At 40.4% G+C, this 19,725-nt stretch overlaps 1 protein-coding gene across 1 annotated transcript; it reads left to right on the top strand.

Annotated features, from left to right (window-relative positions):
- The first annotated feature begins 799 nt into the window (after positions 1-799).
- On the top strand, positions 800-19,420 carry LOC105916785 (interleukin-10 receptor subunit beta). The gene is made up of 7 exons (XM_012851406.3): positions 800-1,021; positions 3,272-3,395; positions 11,533-11,705; positions 12,752-12,906; positions 15,368-15,521; positions 18,490-18,632; positions 18,713-19,420. Exons 1-7 carry the CDS (start codon positions 970-972, stop codon positions 18,821-18,823), a joined length of 912 nt encoding a protein of 303 aa, XP_012706860.2. The 5' UTR covers positions 800-969; the 3' UTR covers positions 18,824-19,420.
- Positions 19,421-19,725: the final 305 nt, after the last annotated feature.

The following is a 19,725-nucleotide window of genomic DNA, read 5'->3' as shown; positions in this document are numbered from 1 at the left end:
TTTTTACTTTTATTTGAGTAGAAATATGTTTTATACTTGAGTACAACTTTTTGGCTACTCTACCCGCCTCTGATCACTGCTTATGTGTACCGTTCACACTGAGCCTGGTTCTGGTTCTGCTGGAGTTTTCCTCTCCACTGTTGTCACGTGCATGCTTGGTATGAGGGATTGCTGCAAAGTCAACGGCACGATGCCAAGCGACTTTCCTCAGTGGCTCCACGCTGATCCAGGAGGAGTGAACGCTGCAAGTCGACGACTCGATCCAACCTGCTGGATCCAACAATAAACCGGACTTGGCTGCATTTTTTTAATAACCAGGATCAACTGGACTGGAAATTCTTTATTGGATCTGTCTGAATGATTCAATTTAATTTATTTATTTTTGTAAAGTGCCTGCAGACGACATGTTTTGTGATCTATAAATAAACTGAAAAGGAAATAATTTAATTTATCTAAAGTTTATTTTTCTTCTAAAGTTTTTATGTTTGTGAATAAAGTGTTTTCGGTGTGTATAAAAGCTCATTACAAATTAATAAAAATAAAGTCTTAAAATTCATGAGTTTAAGGTTTTAATTAAATAAACGTTCTGGTTCATTCAGGTGAACTAAAGTCCCTTAAATGATCATTTAAGGGACTTTAAGGTGAACTTTAGCTCGGGTCTTTTATTTTGAAAGCCAGAGGCTCTTATTCTGAAACTCTACCGTAATGCTCCGTGTGAACGCGCGGCAGAAGGAGCCCGGCGCCGGGAGCTGCCGTGACGTCACGTTTTCTGTAAATCGAAAAGAAAAGTGAGCGCGCGCGTCGTGACGAGAAGCGTGACGTGTCTGCGCAGAAGTGACACTTTGTTTCCGCGTAGTTCCCCGTCCATTGTTAATGAATGCCACACACAAAAAAAACAAAGAAACTGCCGAGTTTTAAACTTTAAGCTGTGGACCGAACCGGACCGGACCGAACCGTCTCCGGGTCAACATGTCAGCGGCGGTCTGGGTCTCCATGCTGACGTTCTCAGCCCTGAGCGCAGGTAAAGTTCTGAAGTTTCACTGGAACTCCACATGGAACCGTTTGGGTCTCCTGGCGAAGGAGAACCTGCTGCGGTTCCGACTGACCCGCTGCTGTCAGTTCCGGGTTTTATCGGGTTGGTTCTGGGGTTCTGCGGTGGGATCTGCTGCTTTAATCAGGTATCAGTGGCAGGATGGATCCATTCGGTCCAGAACAGCAGAACCAGGGTTCTAAACGCGACTTTTACGCAAGTCCAGATGCTGCAACGTCATCAGGCTCGTTTATAAGATTTTATTTATTGTTATGTTAATACTACAATCTCTATTAATACTATAATGTATATTAATACTATAATGTAACATCGAGTTAGTGGACCGTCTGGTACCGCTGGTCTGTTTGTGTTCTAAGTTTTTTTTTAGAGATTTATTTATTAGAAAGAGGCCAGAATAAACTTTCAATTAATATTTAATAGTTACTTGTACAGTGTGTGTCCATGAGTGTTTTGAAAGGCGCTTGAAATAAAATATATTATTATTATTATTATTATTATTATTATTATTATTATTATTATTATTATTAATTGATGTATCGAGATTTAAAAAATGTAGAATGTTCTAAAAGCCTATTTTAAATTCTCGGAGTGTTTTGACCAATCACATTAGCTGGTATTCTTGGTGCCTGTTTTGTTTATTCGGCATCAGTGTCACACTTAAACTTTATTATTATTATTATTATTATTATTATTATTATTATTATTATTATTAGACAAACATGATGTCAATAAAATCAAAATGCTGTTTTCTAATTATGATTTTATTTATTAAAGGGACAAAAGGCGCTCCAGACCAGCCCGGCTGCTGTGTCTGACAGATTTATTATTCTTTTTTTTGGCATTCCTGGATTTAGGTCCAGACTTTCTGGGCTTCTTTGCTCCACTTTTATGTTTTGGTCCTTCTGAGCCATTCAGAGGCGGACATGCTGTGGGTCTTAGTCCTGCTGTGTAGCCCAGGTGCATTTGGAGATGCCACAAGCTGCTTAGTTTGCTTATTACTTGGGCTGGTTCATGCTCCACATTTCTGCAGCTCACTGAAGTCCGGTAACCTTTAGAAATGGTTTAGTTACACTCCCAGACTGGTAAAAATTAACGTCTGTGAATTTCTGTTGATGTGTTGAACCCAACATATGGTTAATCGGGATTTAACTACAGGGATCAATTAGATTTTTTACACAGAACCAGGTTGGTTTGGATGTTTATTTCCCCCTTATGAAATAAATTCCTGACACTAAAACTTATTTTTTAAATTCACTCAGCTTGCCTGGTTGGTGGTCTGAAGGAACCCAGTTATTCCAGTTATTCCTACGTCTGCAGAAATAATGATAATTTACACAGGTTTAAATTAACATTGGCTAAACATGTAATAGATTTAGTGCACCAGGTTAACAGTGATTGGACGAGAGGCGTCCTGGACAGGTCGGCGGTTTCAGGACGATTTTATGCTCTAAATGTTTTGGTCCTCAAAAAAACAAACAAATAAAGATCAGTGAAAAATAGTAATCAGCAGACAATACAACTTTATTTATAACGCATTTAAAAACGACAGCGTTGACCAACGCGCTGTACACTGATTAAAATAAAAAATACATCTATGACCAACTAATGAAACAAATTAAAAAAGTTAAAAACCAACAAAGGTCTAACTGAGTTAAAAGCCAAGGAGAAAAAATGTGTTTTAGTAGAATTAGAAACAGAAAGTTAGCGTGATTTATGGCGGCTTGGGCCACAGTTAGTGTGAAAACTTCCTCTTTGGCTTCAGGACAACCAGCAGCGGCGCGTTCAGCTGCATCAGAGACTGTGGGCCAAATATTTAAAAACAAATAAAAGAACTTTAAAAAATCGATACGGAAATGAGTGGGAGGCCAAAACGGGAGGGAACTGTTCTGGTTTCTTTGTGTCAGTTAAAGGCTTTTTAAAGCAGCTTTAATTAAAAGGTTCTGCTCAACCTGAAGATCGTTACAGGGATCTAAACGGGTCGCAATATTAACGAGTTAATATTTGCTCAGTTTTCTGATGTGTTTAGGCGCAGCTCTGCTTTAAGAGACTTTTAAGGTTGAATGATTCACAGGTCAGAGTTAAACGTCTTCACACATAGAAAAATAAATCTTCAGAGACAAATACGTGTAGAACGTCTGGAGAACCATTGGTCCAGAACACTCTAAAAGGCTCCAGGGACGTCCTGCTGCCGTTCCTAACCTTGTTCTCTGGTCTGCTCAGTGGCATCAGGAGTCCTCAGCGGTCCCACCGAGGTCCGGCTGAGTTCCAGGAACCTGAACCTGATGTTGACCTGGGAACCGGCCGCAGCAGCGCCCAGCGGGCTGATCTACAGCACCGAGTTCACGTGAGTCCAGCGGCCGTCTTCCACAGAGAACAAAGCAGATGTAGGAGAACTTACTGCTGCTCACGGTTCACGGGTGTTTCACAGACAACGAGGTCTCCAAAAGTACCCGGGTGTTCTGGCTAGGGCTGCACAATTAATCGCATTTGCAATATAATCGCAATTTAAAAAAAAAATAAAGTTTCAAATCGCAGAGGTCTGCAATTTTTGGCTATGTAACAATTAGTGAATCAGACTTAGAGAGAGACTAAGGCTACGTTCACACTGCAGGTCTTGATGCTTGTTGGAGCCTATTAAGGATTAGATTAATAATTTAGCAAGAACTAAATTAATGTTACAGATCTAAGGTTGTGTGAATGATAGAGTTATTGTTTATTTGTTTATTTATTGGTTTAGCTTAGACCCTCCTCCTTGTCAGTCCGCTTCCTGCTAAGATTAACAAGTAGAAGCAGCTGCTGAGGTGGATCTGATTGTTTTGGTGAAGGAGTGAGGAGTGAAACAGTTTTTCTACACACATACAGACCAGTTAACGTTTATATTAGAATTTTTTGTAAGTCAACTCGGAGAATATTTTTGTTATTTTTGTAAGTAAAGAAAACACACCTTTTGAAACTGGGAAATTCTCCACGAGTGCTTTTTGTTTTGAGTGAGTCGAAAAACCTCCTCCTAAGAACTACTCTGGCAATTTTTAATTTTTGGAAACTGTTTTGATGCAAGAGTAGCCGTAACAAGTAGAAAAACTTCACTGATGACTTGAAGAAGAGTGCAAAATTGGGAGCCACCAGCTGATCACTCACCGACGAGCAAAGAAAGCAGCCAGCGGACCGTGAGTAAAATCAGCTGATTGAGTTTATGAATGAAAGCGCCGCTGCGCTACAAAGAAAGATCGATCACTACAGAAAGCAAAGCTGTTGATTTTGGAAAGGAAAGGAAAGGATTGTGGCAAAGAAGGATGCATTTTGATTAACTTATTTGAAAGTAAAGGGATCTGTGTGATCATTAACAATGTTGGACCCTAAAGCCACGCCTGCGTCTGAGGGCATGTTAAAAGAGCGCGTCCTTTCGCGCAGAGGCAGATTGGGAGCCTGCACTAGAAAGATTAATGAAATAAAGGCTTTGATGACGGATGCAGAAAATGTTGATGCAGTCAATGATTCAGTACAAGCATTTAAGGAAGCCGTGGATGAGTTTAAACATGCTCATAAGTTGGTTCAAGAGCTCTTGTCAGAGGACGAAAAGGAAAATGATTACAATGACTGGTTTGAGCCTCGAATAACTAACTTAAACTATTTTTTGAAAGATGTTGAAACATGGAAAAAGGACATTGTACAATCAACAATCAAATCATCTGACAGCATATCTAATGTATCACAGAAATCAAAGTCATATTCTTCCACATCCAGATCTTCCTCAGTCTCTTCAGAGTTAAAAAAGGCAAAAGCAGAACAGGCTGCTGCACTGGCACGAGTTGCTGCCTTGAAAGAAAAACATGCTTTACAAATGGAGGAAGCAAAATTGAAGTTAAAGATGGAGCAAATTGAGCTAGAAGCTGATCTTGCCGCATCAAATGCTAAAATAAAGACCTTGCAAAGTGATGAGATGGACCAAAAACCGTCTTTAGGTGATGGCATGAATGAATATTATAGCTCTCATCAAGAACCACATTCGATAGAGGGCAATGTGGAATTTATGCACCTAGGTGCTATACCAAAAACTCCACTTCAACGGACCATTTTGGAGAGATGTAACTCTTCTCCCAGGAGTTTAAGCTCAGCTGAGAATAAACCTCGAAATAAGAAACCCACTGAAAGTGAAACTGAAGCTGCAACATATGATCATAATGCACCTGAAACTGCACAAGCCAACCCAGTGGTGGCCGTTACTGCTGATAATGAAAATTTGAATGTTGTTATTCAAAGACAAAATGACATAGCAGAACTTATTGTCAGCCAGCAAAATCTGTCTTTGTTACCTCCGAGAAATATTTCTGTGTTTGATGGTAACCCATTAGAATACCAGTCTTTTGTTCATGCATTTGAACAATTAATTGAAGATAAGACTAAAAATGATAAAGACAGACTGTATTATCTAGAACAATTTACATCTGGTTTGCCAAGAGATTTGGTTCGCAGTTGTTTACATATGGAAGGAAGTAAAGGCTACAGAGAAGCTAAACAACTATTAAAGGAGCACTTTGGAAATGAAATGAAAGTTTCTGGAGCTTATTTGGATAAAGCCTTGAACTGGCCAGCGATTAAGGCTGAAGATGGAAAGATGCTGTATGCATATGCAATGTATTTGAGAGGATGTTGTAATGCAATGCAAGATTTACAGTACTTAGAGGAACTTGAAATACCGTCAAACTTAAGGCTGCTAGCATCCAAGCTACCTTACAAACTGCGAGAAAAATGGCGAACCACAGCTTATGAAATAAGCTAGACATACTAGGCTCCTGTGTATATTATTTTTGTAATTGTTATTTTGCTAAGGCTAACAATTAGGGGCCGGGATGTTGGAGCCTATTAAGGATTAGATTAATAATTTAGCAAGAACTAAATTAATGTTACAGATCTAAGGTTGTGTGAATGATAGAGTTATTGTTTATTTGTTTATTTATTGGTTTAGCTTAGACCCTCCTCCTTGTCAGTCCGCCTCCTGCTAAGATTAACAAGTAGAAGCAGCTGCTGAGGTAGATCTGATTGTTTGGTGAAGGAGCGAGGAGTGAAACAGTTTTTCTACACACATACAGACCAGTTAACGTTTATATTAGAATTTTTTGTAAGTCAACTCGGAGAATATTTTTGTTATTTTTGTAAGTAAAGAAAACACACCTTTTGAAACTGGGAAATTCTCCACGAGTGCTTTTTGTTTTGAGTGAGTCGAAAAACCTCCTCCTAAGAACTACTCTGGCAATTTTTAATTTTTGGAAACTGTTTTGATGCAAGAGTAGCCGTAACAAGTAGAAAAACTTCACTGATGACTTGAAGAAGAGTGCAAAATTGGGAGCCACCAGCTGATCACTCACCGACGAGCAAAGAAAGCAGCCAGCGGACCGTGAGTAAAATCAGCTGATTGAGTTTATGAATGAAAGCGCCGCTGCGCTACAAAGAAAGATCGATCACTACAGAAAGCAAAGCTGTTGATTTTGGAAAGGAAAGGAAAGGATTGTGGCAAAGAAGGATGCATTTTGATTAACTTATTTGAAAGTAAAGGGATCTGTGTGATCATTAACAATGTTGGACCCTAAAGCCACGCCTGCGTCTGAGGGCATGTTAAAAGAGCGCGTCCTTTCGCGCAGAGGCAGATTGGGAGCCTGCACTAGAAAGATTAATGAAATAAAGGCTTTGATGACGGATGCAGAAAATGTTGATGCAGTCAATGATTCAGTACAAGCATTTAAGGAAGCCGTGGATGAGTTTAAACATGCTCATAAGTTGGTTCAAGAGCTCTTGTCAGAGGACGAAAAGGAAAATGATTACAATGACTGGTTTGAGCCTCGAATAACTAACTTAAACTATTTTTTGAAAGATGTTGAAACATGGAAAAAGGACATTGTACAATCAACAATCAAATCATCTGACAGCATATCTAATGTATCACAGAAATCAAAGTCATATTCTTCCACATCCAGATCTTCCTCAGTCTCTTCAGAGTTAAAAAAGGCAAAAGCAGAACAGGCTGCTGCACTGGCACGAGTTGCTGCCTTGAAAGAAAAACATGCTTTACAAATGGAGGAAGCAAAATTGAAGTTAAAGATGGAGCAAATTGAGCTAGAAGCTGATCTTGCCGCATCAAATGCTAAAATAAAGACCTTGCAAAGTGATGAGATGGACCAAAAACCGTCTTTAGGTGATGGCATGAATGAATATTATAGCTCTCATCAAGAACCACATTCGATAGAGGGCAATGTGGAATTTATGCACCTAGGTGCTATACCAAAAACTCCACTTCAACGGACCATTTTGGAGAGATGTAACTCTTCTCCCAGGAGTTTAAGCTCAGCTGAGAATAAACCTCGAAATAAGAAACCCACTGAAAGTGAAACTGAAGCTGCAACATATGATCATAATGCACCTGAAACTGCACAAGCCAACCCAGTGGTGGCCGTTACTGCTGATAATGAAAATTTGAATGTTGTTATTCAAAGACAAAATGACATAGCAGAACTTATTGTCAGCCAGCAAAATCTGTCTTTGTTACCTCCGAGAAATATTTCTGTGTTTGATGGTAACCCATTAGAATACCAGTCTTTTGTTCATGCATTTGAACAATTAATTGAAGATAAGACTAAAAATGATAAAGACAGACTGTATTATCTAGAACAATTTACATCTGGTTTGCCAAGAGATTTGGTTCGCAGTTGTTTACATATGGAAGGAAGTAAAGGCTACAGAGAAGCTAAACAACTATTAAAGGAGCACTTTGGAAATGAAATGAAAGTTTCTGGAGCTTATTTGGATAAAGCCTTGAACTGGCCAGCGATTAAGGCTGAAGATGGAAAGATGCTGTATGCATATGCAATGTATTTGAGAGGATGTTGTAATGCAATGCAAGATTTACAGTACTTAGAGGAACTTGAAATACCGTCAAACTTAAGGCTGCTAGCATCCAAGCTACCTTACAAACTGCGAGAAAAATGGCGAACCACAGCTTATGAAATAAGCTAGACATACTAGGCTCCTGTGTATATTATTTTTGTAATTGTTATTTTGCTAAGGCTAACAATTAGGGGCCGGGATGTTGGAGCCTGTTAAGGATTAGATTAATAATTTAGCAAGAACTAAATTAATGTTACAGATCTAAGGTTGTGTGAATGATAGAGTTATTGTTTATTTGTTTATTTATTGGTTTAGCTTAGACCCTCCTCCTTGTCAGTCCGCCTCCTGCTAAGATTAACAAGTAGAAGCAGCTGCTGAGGTAGATCTGATTGTTTGGTGAAGGAGCGAGGAGTGAAACAGTTTTTCTACACACATACAGACCAGTTAACGTTTAAATTAGAATTTTTTGTAAGTCAACTCGGAGAATATTTTTGTTATTTTTGTAAGTAAAGAAAACACACCTTTTGAAACTGGGAAATTCTCCACGAGTGCTTTTTGTTTTGAGTGAGTCGAAAAACCTCCTCCTAAGAACTACTCTGGCAATTTTTAATTTTTGGAAACTGTTTTGATGCAAGAGTAGCCGTAACAATGCTTAATTCCGATTTTTTTTTGTGAAATCTGAATTTTTTGCGTGTCCGTTCACATTTCCAAATATATGCGACTTATATGTGATCTCCTGTGTGAACTGAATGCGTTCATCTTAAGTGTCCCGCATGCGCACTCGAGGACGCGATGACGTCACACGTAGCAAAGCGTCCTCAGTGTTTGCAGAAGTAAACATGGATTATAATGCTGGCGCGCATTTTGCGGTCATTAATTTATTTTCTAACCGGAGCTTTCTCTCCATTGACTGCTCTTCTCATTGCAGTCCGCTATGGGTGTCGTCTTTCTTTCCGCTTCTGCATAGCAGGACGCAGAATAGTGACGTTTGTCGAGTATCAATGACGTGTAGGTCGGATTAAATGTGACCCGGCCGTATAGACACAGGTCGCATTTGAAAAGATCAGATACGTATCGGATTCAGGACCACATATCCAAGTGGCCTGGGTCACATTTGAAAAAATCCGATCTGTGTCGTTCAGACTGTCATAAAAAAATCAGATCCAGGTCGCATATGGGCAAAAAAATCGGAATTGGGTCACTTCAGGCTGCAGTGTGAACGTAGCCTTAGAGAAGCAGAAGCAGAATCAGACGCATGCTTCAGTGTCACTAATGTGTTTAAAGTGGGTTTGCCTCCACATGCAAGGGAGAGCTGCAGCAGTGAGATAATCTAATTTTGTTACTTGTCTTAGAGTTTATATAATCAAACTGTTTTATCAGAAACTTTCAGGAATCTCACCACAGCATTAAGTTCGGATCAATCAGTTTAATACATAGACTGGTTTGTTTGGTTGCACTTTATGTTCAACAATTAAACTAAATTAAAAGCTGTTCTATTGAATAATATTCTGATTAATAAAAACATTAATTAAATAGTCCTTGTTTACAAACATCTTTATCTAGAGGCCATTTTTGATGCTTGTGGTTAATGCAGAAAAAAACAAACCAAAATTTGGTTAAAATATATCGGAGGCAGAACGCGATCATTTCTGCTGCGAGTTGAGACGCAGCGGCTCTTTTAGCGCCTGATCTGCACAGCGATGAAACAGACTGATTTGTTGTTTGTATATGTTTTAAAAAGACAGTTAAAAATAATCACATTAAATTGCAATATTAAGATATAAAACCGCAATTAGATTATTTTCCAAAATTGTTCACCCCTAGTTCTGACCTTCGCAGCTGATGTGAGATTAGTCTCTGGAGCGGTGATGGACCTCATCCACCCGTCCATCGCTGTCCTAATACCTCCCAGCCACTAAGAGGCGCTCTGAATAAGAGATAATCGGCATTATTCGTGCAGCAGACAGGAGCTTCCCCTGCAGGGGCGGAGAGGAGACCCCAGAATATTTATAACATCTGATCCGGGAACCTTTTCGGTTCCTGGAAGAGGAGGCGGAGACGGAGAGACTCCTCCATCTTGGAACGGTGGAAACAAACAGCGTCGCTGCTGTGAAGAATCAAAAGTTTTTATTCTGAAATAAAAACCAGGGGCTGCTTCTCCGCCTCTCCGTCTGGTCCGTCACCCACCGTTCTCACCTGAGACACATCAGCTGTACACCTGAGAAGTAGAATAGTGGCTGAAATTTAAACGAGAAGTACGTTTACAGTCAGTCTAACTAAAGGGGAAGACACCAGAGCCAGCCTGAGCATTCAGATCCCAGCAGCTTCTGCTTCTCTGCGGTTCTGCGTCCTCTGCCCTGATTTGCTGATGTCAGCATTTAGATAACATGCCAACAGTGAGGTTTCTGGACGTCTCTCTGCGGGATCCTCAAACAGAAGACTGTGAAACGAAAGTTGGGCTCACCCAGACGGTTAAGAATCAGGATTTTGTTCACATGATCTCCAGACACGGCTGCTGAATGCGCTGATGGATCAGCGATACGATACAGGAGGAATAAAAGCAAATGTCAGCCGTCCGATGTATCGTTGACCTCTAGATAAACCCTAACCCTAGTTTGTTTTTGCTCTGTTAAGGTGAGACTTTCTGCTACAGCTCTCCACTGGTTTAAATCCCACTTAGAGGATTTTTAGTGTCAGCAGGTAACTTTACATCAGAGACGACAAAAATCACATGTGGGGTTCCCCAAGGTTCCATCCTGGGTTCCTCCTGTTCTAGATCTACATGCTCCTCTAGCTGAGATCATAAACATCATCAGCTACCATCACTATGCAGACGACACACAGCTCTACATCACCATGTCACCAGGTGACTATGAACCAGTTCAGCCTCTGAGTAAATAGAAGAAATCAATGCAGGAGGAGACAAAATGTTCTTTAACTGAATAAAAACTAAACTGAAGGAATAATTTCTGGACCAATAGAGGAGAGATCCAGAGTTAGCTCACAGCTTCAGCTGCTTCAGCTAGGAACCACTGATCAGGCCTGAAACCTGGGAGTAGTGATGGACTCACACCTGAACCTCCATCTGAAGACAAAGTGGACCTTCTAGAACCTGGAGAACATTTCCAGGATTAAAGCACTGATGTCTCAGCAGGATCTGGAGAAACTGATCCATGTTTATCTTTAGTAGAACTGAGCACTTCAACGGTGTTTTCACAGGTCTGCCTAAAAGAGACAACAATTTTTGCGCAAACCGACTGCCGGGGGGGTAGTCGGTTTAGTATATGCACGCGCGAAAGCAGCAACAAAGAAACGCGTGTTAACGTCAAATAAACATGCAAGCATATCGAGTTTGTTTGTGGGGTTTTTTTGGTGCTTTTTTTTTTTTTTTTTTTTTTTTTTTTTGGAATGTTGGCGAGGCGGCCGTCTCGCCAAGACAACGCTGCGGGAAACCCTGTTTCTAAATGTCCAACCAATAAATCCATTTTAATAACGATAATGTTTTTTAGAAACTTTCTCCTTCCAAAAAAAAAAAAGGAGTTGAAATCCTCAAAAAATCTCCCCGTATCGTCATCAAGGCGTGTTTTTGTCTTTGGCCTCAGGAGTATGGTTGCACCCTTCAGAGAAGGCTGCGTGAACATCAGCGCCCTCCAGTGCGACCTCATCCCCTTCAACATCAGCCCATACGGGCGCTACAGAGGCAGAGTCCGGGCGGTGCTGGGCGCAGAGGCCTCCGCCTGGGTGGAGAGCAACAACATCACTCTGGACAAAGACAGTGAGTCTGCTTTTAACGCACACGCTGCAAAAACATATCTAAAAATAAGTTAAATGTTCTTAAAATTTCTGTATTTGTCCTAGATTTGAGCAGGTAAATAATATTATCTTTTAGATTAGATTAGATTAGATTCAACTTTATTGTCATTACACAGGTACAAGGCAACGAAATGCAGTTTAGGTCTAACCAGAAGTGCAATAGCAGCAGTGCAGGATAAATAATTGTTCCATAAGTACAGGACATGGGTTATTACTGAATAAATATAGAGATGGATACTATTATAAACAGAATTTTACTGATAGATTTGTCCCATGAGTATAATATATAGATAACTAGTATTGTGAACTAAATTTACAGCTGGATATGTACCGAATATAATATATAGGTGGATATTACTATGAATCGAGTTTTACAGATATGTACAATAGCATAATATACAGATCATTGTTATAACAGTTTACATGTACTATGAATATATGTACAGATGGCTATTTCTATAGGCAGAATTGTGAGCATACAGGTAGCTATTACTATAAAATGAATAAATAAAGTTTGGAGAGAAGCTATTTAAATTAAAGTGCAGTGGAAGGTAATTGCATATTACAGTTAAAGAACGGTATTGCAAATGTGTATGTAAACAATTGGTACTGTGAAAAACAGTCAGCAGTGTAAATCAATATTCAGTCACAGTAGTGCAAGATGCATGTGAACAGTTGTTACTATAGTAACTGTCAAAACAGTCTGCCAATGGATTGAGTGTTTTGACCCCTAAAATAAGTTAATTAGACATCCTGCACTTGAAATAAGATGATGGAGATGAATTGTTCCTATTTTAAGTGCAAAAATCTTATTCCATTGGCAAATCATCTTATTTACCTGCTCAAATAAAGGACAAATGCACTAATTTTAAGAAAATATTTCTTATTTTTGGTTCCGTTTTTGCAGTGTAGACCCTGAAAGTCTCTCAGCGTCGGTTTTAGTCCTGAGAACGTAGAGAACATGGACTTAGCGTTCAGTCTGGGAATGCCTGTTTTCTCTCTCTGCAGCCCTGATTGGTCCTCCCAGCGTGGCGCTCCTCTCCCTCGGCCCGACTCTGGAGGTCAGCATTAAGGACCCGGTGTTCCAGATTTCCCCGCTGAGGAACGTTTACAGCAACGCCGCCTACAACATCACCTACTGGAAGAAAGGCGAGAAGCACCAGGTAGGATGCAGCCGGACTCATCGTCCAGGCACAACGTGAACGCTGCTCAGGTTTTATCAGATAAAAGTTCCTTTATTGTCCCGCAGTGGGGAAATACGGGCAATCACACAATTATTAGCAATTTAAAATAAGAACAAACTAGTTTAATACAGAATTAACTCATGGAAACACTAAGAGTACAAGATTAAAAAAGTAAATGCCAGGGTAAATAAATATTGCACAGTAGAAAAATGAAGAATTTAAGCAAATTGCTCCTCTGCACATTCGCTCATAGCAGGTCAGAAAAATGTGGCTACCGATCAAACCCCGCCGTCGCTTGTGTGGAGTGCAGGAAGCAGACGTGAACGTAAGGCTCACAGGCGTTGGGTTTAAGGGTTTAAGGCTTAATAAATGTGTCAGAGAAGAGTCGATCCAGATGGAGGTAAACGGTGGACTAAAATTTTACGTTTTCTGCTCATAAAACCGAGGAGGCTGTCAGAGGAAGAGAATAGAGACAGAATATAGAATTAGCTCGACAGAAGTTGTATTTTGCTCACTGTCACTTTATAAATAAATCAAATAACGTCCAGGAATAAGAGAGTAAAGTTGATAAGTGTAGTAGATGAACGGTCCGTATCTAAATCAGCGGCACCATACGCCATCATATCACTTCACGCATGTTAATGTGGCTAAAACACTTTGTTCTGAAAATTTGGGTTTTACCAAATCAGCGCTTTAAGCCCTGAACTGAGACGATGTCCCTGCAGGAGACAGACGGTGTCCTGAAGACAATCATGGTTCACTTTGTTGCTTCCAGCGGTCTTTAAATGTTCTTTTATAGCCAAAAAAAAAAGGATTTACCCATAATGCACCGCGCGGCCCGAGATCTGCAACAGCCTTATTACTTTCCACATATTTGAAATTAATCTTTATTGAAGCAACAGAAAGAGCTGAGTCAGGGAGGACATATTTAAGGATCTGACTATTTAACCTGTAGTTGGTTCAGCTTCATTGTCTTAACTCAGAGTCTGGCAGCAAGAACTTTAGATTTTGTTAGCAGGCTATATAGTTTACAGCAGCGGCCCTCAAGCAAGGGTCCCCGGACCCCGAGGGGGTCCGTGAACCACGGGTTGGGGGTCTACTTCATCAACAAAGGTAGAAACCAAATCAGCCAAAATTAGGACGTAGGGCAACAGCTACATCAAGATTAAGGATCTAATCTCCACCAAATCTCTAATATTATCAATCAATCAATCAATCAATCTTTATTGTCAACTTCAATTTGCATTGTAATCGAAATTTTAGTTCCAGTAAAACCGTACATCACATACATAGACAAACATTTTGGGGGCCGCTGCTATTTCGGTGCAGCTGTTAGGCGCATCCCTCCAAACTGCCCTTCAATCTGTGGAAGGATCGATTTTCACAATGGGGGAGAAGAGGAAAGAAAAAAAGACAGATGTAACCTATCCTCTCACGGTACAGTGTGAGATATCCGACAAAAAAAAACCTCATTGCACGACAAGCACAGATATAAACGAGACACATATAAGCAGAGGATGACATTGGAGATTAGTTGTGTGTCAGTTCATGAGATAAATGAGCATCAGTAGTGTGTCGTTGTGGAGTTTTGTGTGTCCGTGAACGCCGTCCGGCAGGCAAGTGTCCTTGATACGTTGGAAAGTCTTTATCACTTCCCAGCCCAGCGTGACGCATCCACGGATGTTTGCAGGGGAGGAGGGAGCAGTGGGGGGCAGGGGGGTAGTTCTGTCCCATTTCACCATAACATCCAAGGGGAGAATTTAGATAGTGGGAAAGTCTGATTAAAATACACATTTTGTTATGCGAACAAGCTGAACCAACTTTTCCTTCGGCTTAAAAGTCTTTTCATCACTGGCTCCAGGATCCAATATTCCAAATGAATTGGGCTATTAGGTGCATTTATGTATATTTTTTTAAACACACATAAATCCTAATGTATTTAACAGCACAAAAGGCTGTTTGAGAAAATACTATCAGCATTACCAAAACTAAAGGGGTCCTTGGACAAATAGTACCAGCGTCCTTGGGCTGGAAAAGTTTAGGAACCCTTGGCTGAAGAAGTAAAGCCGTGTAGAAATGGTCCTCTGCTGCCCCCTGCAGGACTGTTACAGTAACAGCAATGGATGGAGTCAGAAAATTAGATTTACTGATTAATGGACTTCATCCGTCCTTCCAGGCAGGAATGGATGATAACCTTCATCCCACTCCTTGGACTCCTCTTTATTTCCTTACAGGAAATTAAGTTGTTTTCTTCTTGTTTTTTTTTAGCTGGCCAGCAATGCTTAATTAATCAGGACCTTTTGACATTTGCGGCTCTCTGAGATGAAACGAAAGGTTTCAGCCCGATTTCACGGATCTGAACCGGATCCGTTCCACCAGACAGCGACCTGATGGGGTTCTGCCTCGCACTGACCGCCTCTCCGTCTCTCTCTCTCTGCAGGCGAAAAACAAGGACAACATCCAGCAGGACCGAGTGGTGCTTGAAGAGCTGGAACCCCTGAGCGAGTACTGCGTACAGGTCCACATCAACACAATGACAAATAAGAACCCCGGCGAGCCCAGCAGCCCCATCTGCGAGAAGACCGGCAAACACGGTACACTCGTTGTTTCTGACAGTAGTCCAGCTCATCCCCAGTGCCTTAATTTAAAAAAACGGGACATTTCCAGACCCAGACCCCACTACAACCTGAGCTACAGACGGGAATTATTCTACCTTGGCGGACATTTCTTCTCATCTTTTCTGATGTTGAAAAAGGGTTTAGACTTCTCGCTGTTACCTGCTAGTTAAACCGGTGAAGCCGCCATGGAAGTGGGACCCAAACGGCAGTCAGAACATCTGTGGAAGCTTCTTCTTGGTTTTTTATTTAGCAGCCAGCAGTGTAACCAAACAGAACCACCAACAACCAACACTCTTCTTCTTCTTCTTCTTTCTTTTGATTGGTGGATTGCAAACAACTTACAGGTGCATATCCCCACCTACTGTACAAGAGTGTGTAGCTTTAAAGTTCCACCTACTATATTCTGTCTTTTAATTTTGTGTAATGTAAAAATAAAAACAATGCTTTATTAATGACCCTAATTTCCTCCCTATATCCATCTGTCTGTCCCTAATATTCCTTTAATGCTCCATTCTCTACCTTTTTCCCAAATTACTTCCCTCATCCTCTCTCTTTCACTTGCATATTTATAGCAATTCATCAAAACATGATCCACATTTTCTTTTTCTCCACATCCGTCCCATAAATTATTATTTCTCTTCCCTGGTATAAACAAAAACTCATTCAAGCATTTATGACCGATTCTTAGTCTAGTGAAAATTATCTCTTCCCTTCTGCTTCTTTCTCCATAATTTGTAAGTATTACAGATTTTTTAACTCTATATAATCTTCTTCCTTTCTCATCTTCATCCCATATTTTTTGCCATCTTTCTGTTTCTTTCTTTTTAATTACTGATAACACCCGACAACTAATGACAAACAGCTTAAATACAAATGAACCTAAATTGGTGAAAAAATATTGTTAGGGTTATCCAATAAAAATGGATACAACACTATTTATACACTATATATATATATATATATATATATATATATATATATATATATATATATATATATATATATATATATATATATATATATCTATATATATTAATATATATATATATGTATATGTATATGTATATGTATATATGTATATGTATGTATATGTATATGTATATCTATGTCTATCTATATCTATATCTATGTCTCTGTCTCTCTCTCTGTCTCTCTCTCTGTCTCTGTCTGTCTGTGTCTCTCTGTGGTCTGTCTGTGTCTATCTCTCTATCTCTCTCTGCTCTCTCTCTCTCTCTCTCTCTCTCTCTCTCTGTCTCTCTCTCTCTCTCTCTCTCTCTCTCTCTCTCTGTCTCTCTCTCTCTCTCTCTCTCTCTCTCTCTCTCTCTCTCTCTCTCTCTCTCTCTCTCTCTCTCTCTCTCTCTCTCTATCTATGTGTGTGTCTCTCTCTCTGTGTGTATATCTCTCTCTCTCTCTCTATTCTATATCTCTCTATCTATCTGTGTGTCTCTATATATATAGCCTGTGTTACCACTCTGCAGCTTTAGTGTGTCCAGTTTTGCAACATGGTGCAGCCTTAGTTTATAGAAGGCAGATACAAGTAGTGAAATCAGCCAGAATACATTTCCATGCAGCACAAGACTGAGGCATCTTCTCTGATTCACGTTCACAATAGCAGAACTCAACTTTTTTCTGCCACATACAATATGGCGGTGACGTTGACGTGCGAACCTGCGCCCTATTACGCGTCTACGTATATATGTCTATGGTCCCTCCACTGCAGGTGATGAAGCCCAGAAAACACAAACTCCAACCAAACAAAAGGAAAAAACTATTTATGTGTTAACTGTTTTCTATGAATGCATTTTTAAAACTTGACATGTAACATTGGCTCATTGTTACACTGACAAAGTCAGTGTAACATGAAAACATGTTAGCTTAAAATCTTCTTAAGATTTTTCTTTATACGCGACCTTCTAAACAACAAACTAACAATAGTTTCATCAAAACTCACAAAAAAAAACTCACAAAAAAAAAAAACTCACCTTCCTTCCTTTACAAAAGGCCTGGTGAAGGAGGAAGTGACGTCACCGGTTATACCCGCAAAAATAAAACTGAGCTTTCTCAAAATCATTACACAGATTATTTTTCTTTAAAATCATAACTCCAACATAAAACTGAAAGACAATAAATAATTAAAAATAAAAAATGAAGCATTTTTGGTGGAATTACATTTTTTTTTCTTCCACGCCTGTATAATCTGATGGAATCTGACTTTGGAAAGAGCCTTGAGATGACATGTATCAGGAACAGTGGCGCCTCCAGAAATGTTTCATAGGGGTGGCCAGATGGAGCCACTTAAACTTTTGGGAGAGCACTGAAACTAAAACCCGCAATTTCAGGATTCTATTCCACTGTTGTAGTAAACCTGCCTGTAGAAAACTATCAGAAATACTTCAGTAAACGCCTATGACATCTTTTGGTTTATTGTTTGATTTTTAATGTTACTAATGATCTAATGTGCATAGACCAATGACAGTACAGTTAACATTTTGAGTTGAACGAAATAAATTTTTATTGTGTAATTATATTAGAAACAAGGTGTGCATTTATTAATTTATTGAAAAACCAAACAATTCCTAGAGTAGAGTAGATATTGGCAGGTACATATAAAAGCATGATAGAAACTCAGGAAGAGCGACTGCCTTGCCGGCTGTGCATGATGGGAAGAAATGCTAAACTGATGCTACAAATTACACTGGCCAGTGGGGGGGGGGGGGGGGGGGGGGGGGACATGGCACTGGGGGGCCATGGCCACCCCTGGCCACCCCCTGGTGGCGCCACTGATCAGGAATTGAAATTCAATGTTATAAGTTCACTTTACTGGGTTATCTTTGATGAATGGCAAAAATTAAAAACAGGAGAACATAAATCGCCATGGGGCAGATATGTCTTTTACAGCATTTAAGAAGGAAAACTCTGACTCAGTCTGCGGTCTTGGTTGCAGATGAGCTTCCGTGGGTGGCAGCAGTGATCGTGGTCGTCATCGTGGCGGCGGCCGTGGCTCTGACGGTGCTGGTCGTCCTGAAGTGGAAAAACATCTCCCAGGTGTTCTGGCCAAAGGTGTCCCTGCCAAAGCTCTTTGGAGAGGTCTGTATGTTCCCAGGGATGTTTACGCGACCATAAGACCCATTTATTCAGAACCGTCACGCTTCTTTCTGCCTCCTCAGTCTCTGAAGGAGACGCCCGAGACCTCCGTCTGTTTGGCCCTGCAGCCCACTGAGGAGGTCGACCCGGTGAGCGTTGTCACGCCAGAGGAAGACGCCGCAGCAATCAGATGAGTGGCTGCGTGGAGGAGAGGAGGCCCACCAGAGAGACTGAAAGGAGAGAATCCACGGACGAGGAGGACTGCGTCCTGCACAGACGACCACAAAGACACGCCCAGATGAAGGATTTCCATTTAATCAGCAGCTCCTCAACCCTGAGAAGTGATGAAAGGCAATCCTCATCCTGACTGTGTGAAAACAGCTTATGGTGGCATAAAATGTCACGTGGGGTACGATCCGGCGTGTTTTTATCGACACCAGCGTGATCCAGTGTGTATTTATTAACATGGAAAACTGAAGAAGTTACGACATTCAAACTGAAGAATCCATATTTAATTTTTTGCACTTTCTCCAGTCAAGAAATATTTAAAAATCAAAGCTACTGCCGAAACATCTGTTCACTATTTTGTTGATTCCTTTGTGTGAGTAAAGTTGACTGTACTTTCATTTTGTCTGATAAAATATGGAGTCGTCAGAAATCTAAAGATGTTCAAACACACGTTTTTTTGAATAAATCTGTAATTTGTTTTCTAGAGCTTCTGATGAAACTGGATCTCACAGCATGTTTCAGACTTTGTGTTGAAATAATAAAGATCCAGTCGTTGATTTAGAGTTAGAGTTAACAGCACCCTGTCAGAGCCAAGCTCCATCAGCACTGGGGTTCCTCAGGGTCGTGTTTCCGGTCCTTTTTATTATTTAAATCACTGCATCACCAGCTGCCCTGGAAATTATGTTTTTAGATTCTCTGACAATCCCGCTGTTCTCGGCTCATCATATTTTAACGAGGTACAGTCCCTTTGTCCAATGGTGCGATGACCAGCACCTCGTTATCAATGCCAGGAAAACAGAACAAATTACCTTTGACCTGCAGTCTCTAGGCGACAATCGGCCGCTTTTTATTCATGACCAAGAAGCAA

This window comes from Fundulus heteroclitus, unplaced genomic scaffold (genome assembly GCF_011125445.2).
Source record: "Fundulus heteroclitus isolate FHET01 unplaced genomic scaffold, MU-UCD_Fhet_4.1 scaffold_53, whole genome shotgun sequence".
In the NCBI taxonomy this organism is placed as follows: Eukaryota; Metazoa; Chordata; class Actinopteri; order Cyprinodontiformes; family Fundulidae; genus Fundulus; species Fundulus heteroclitus.
The sequence above is the reverse complement of the archived record's forward strand: the minus strand, read 5'-3'. Positions and strand labels throughout refer to the sequence as shown.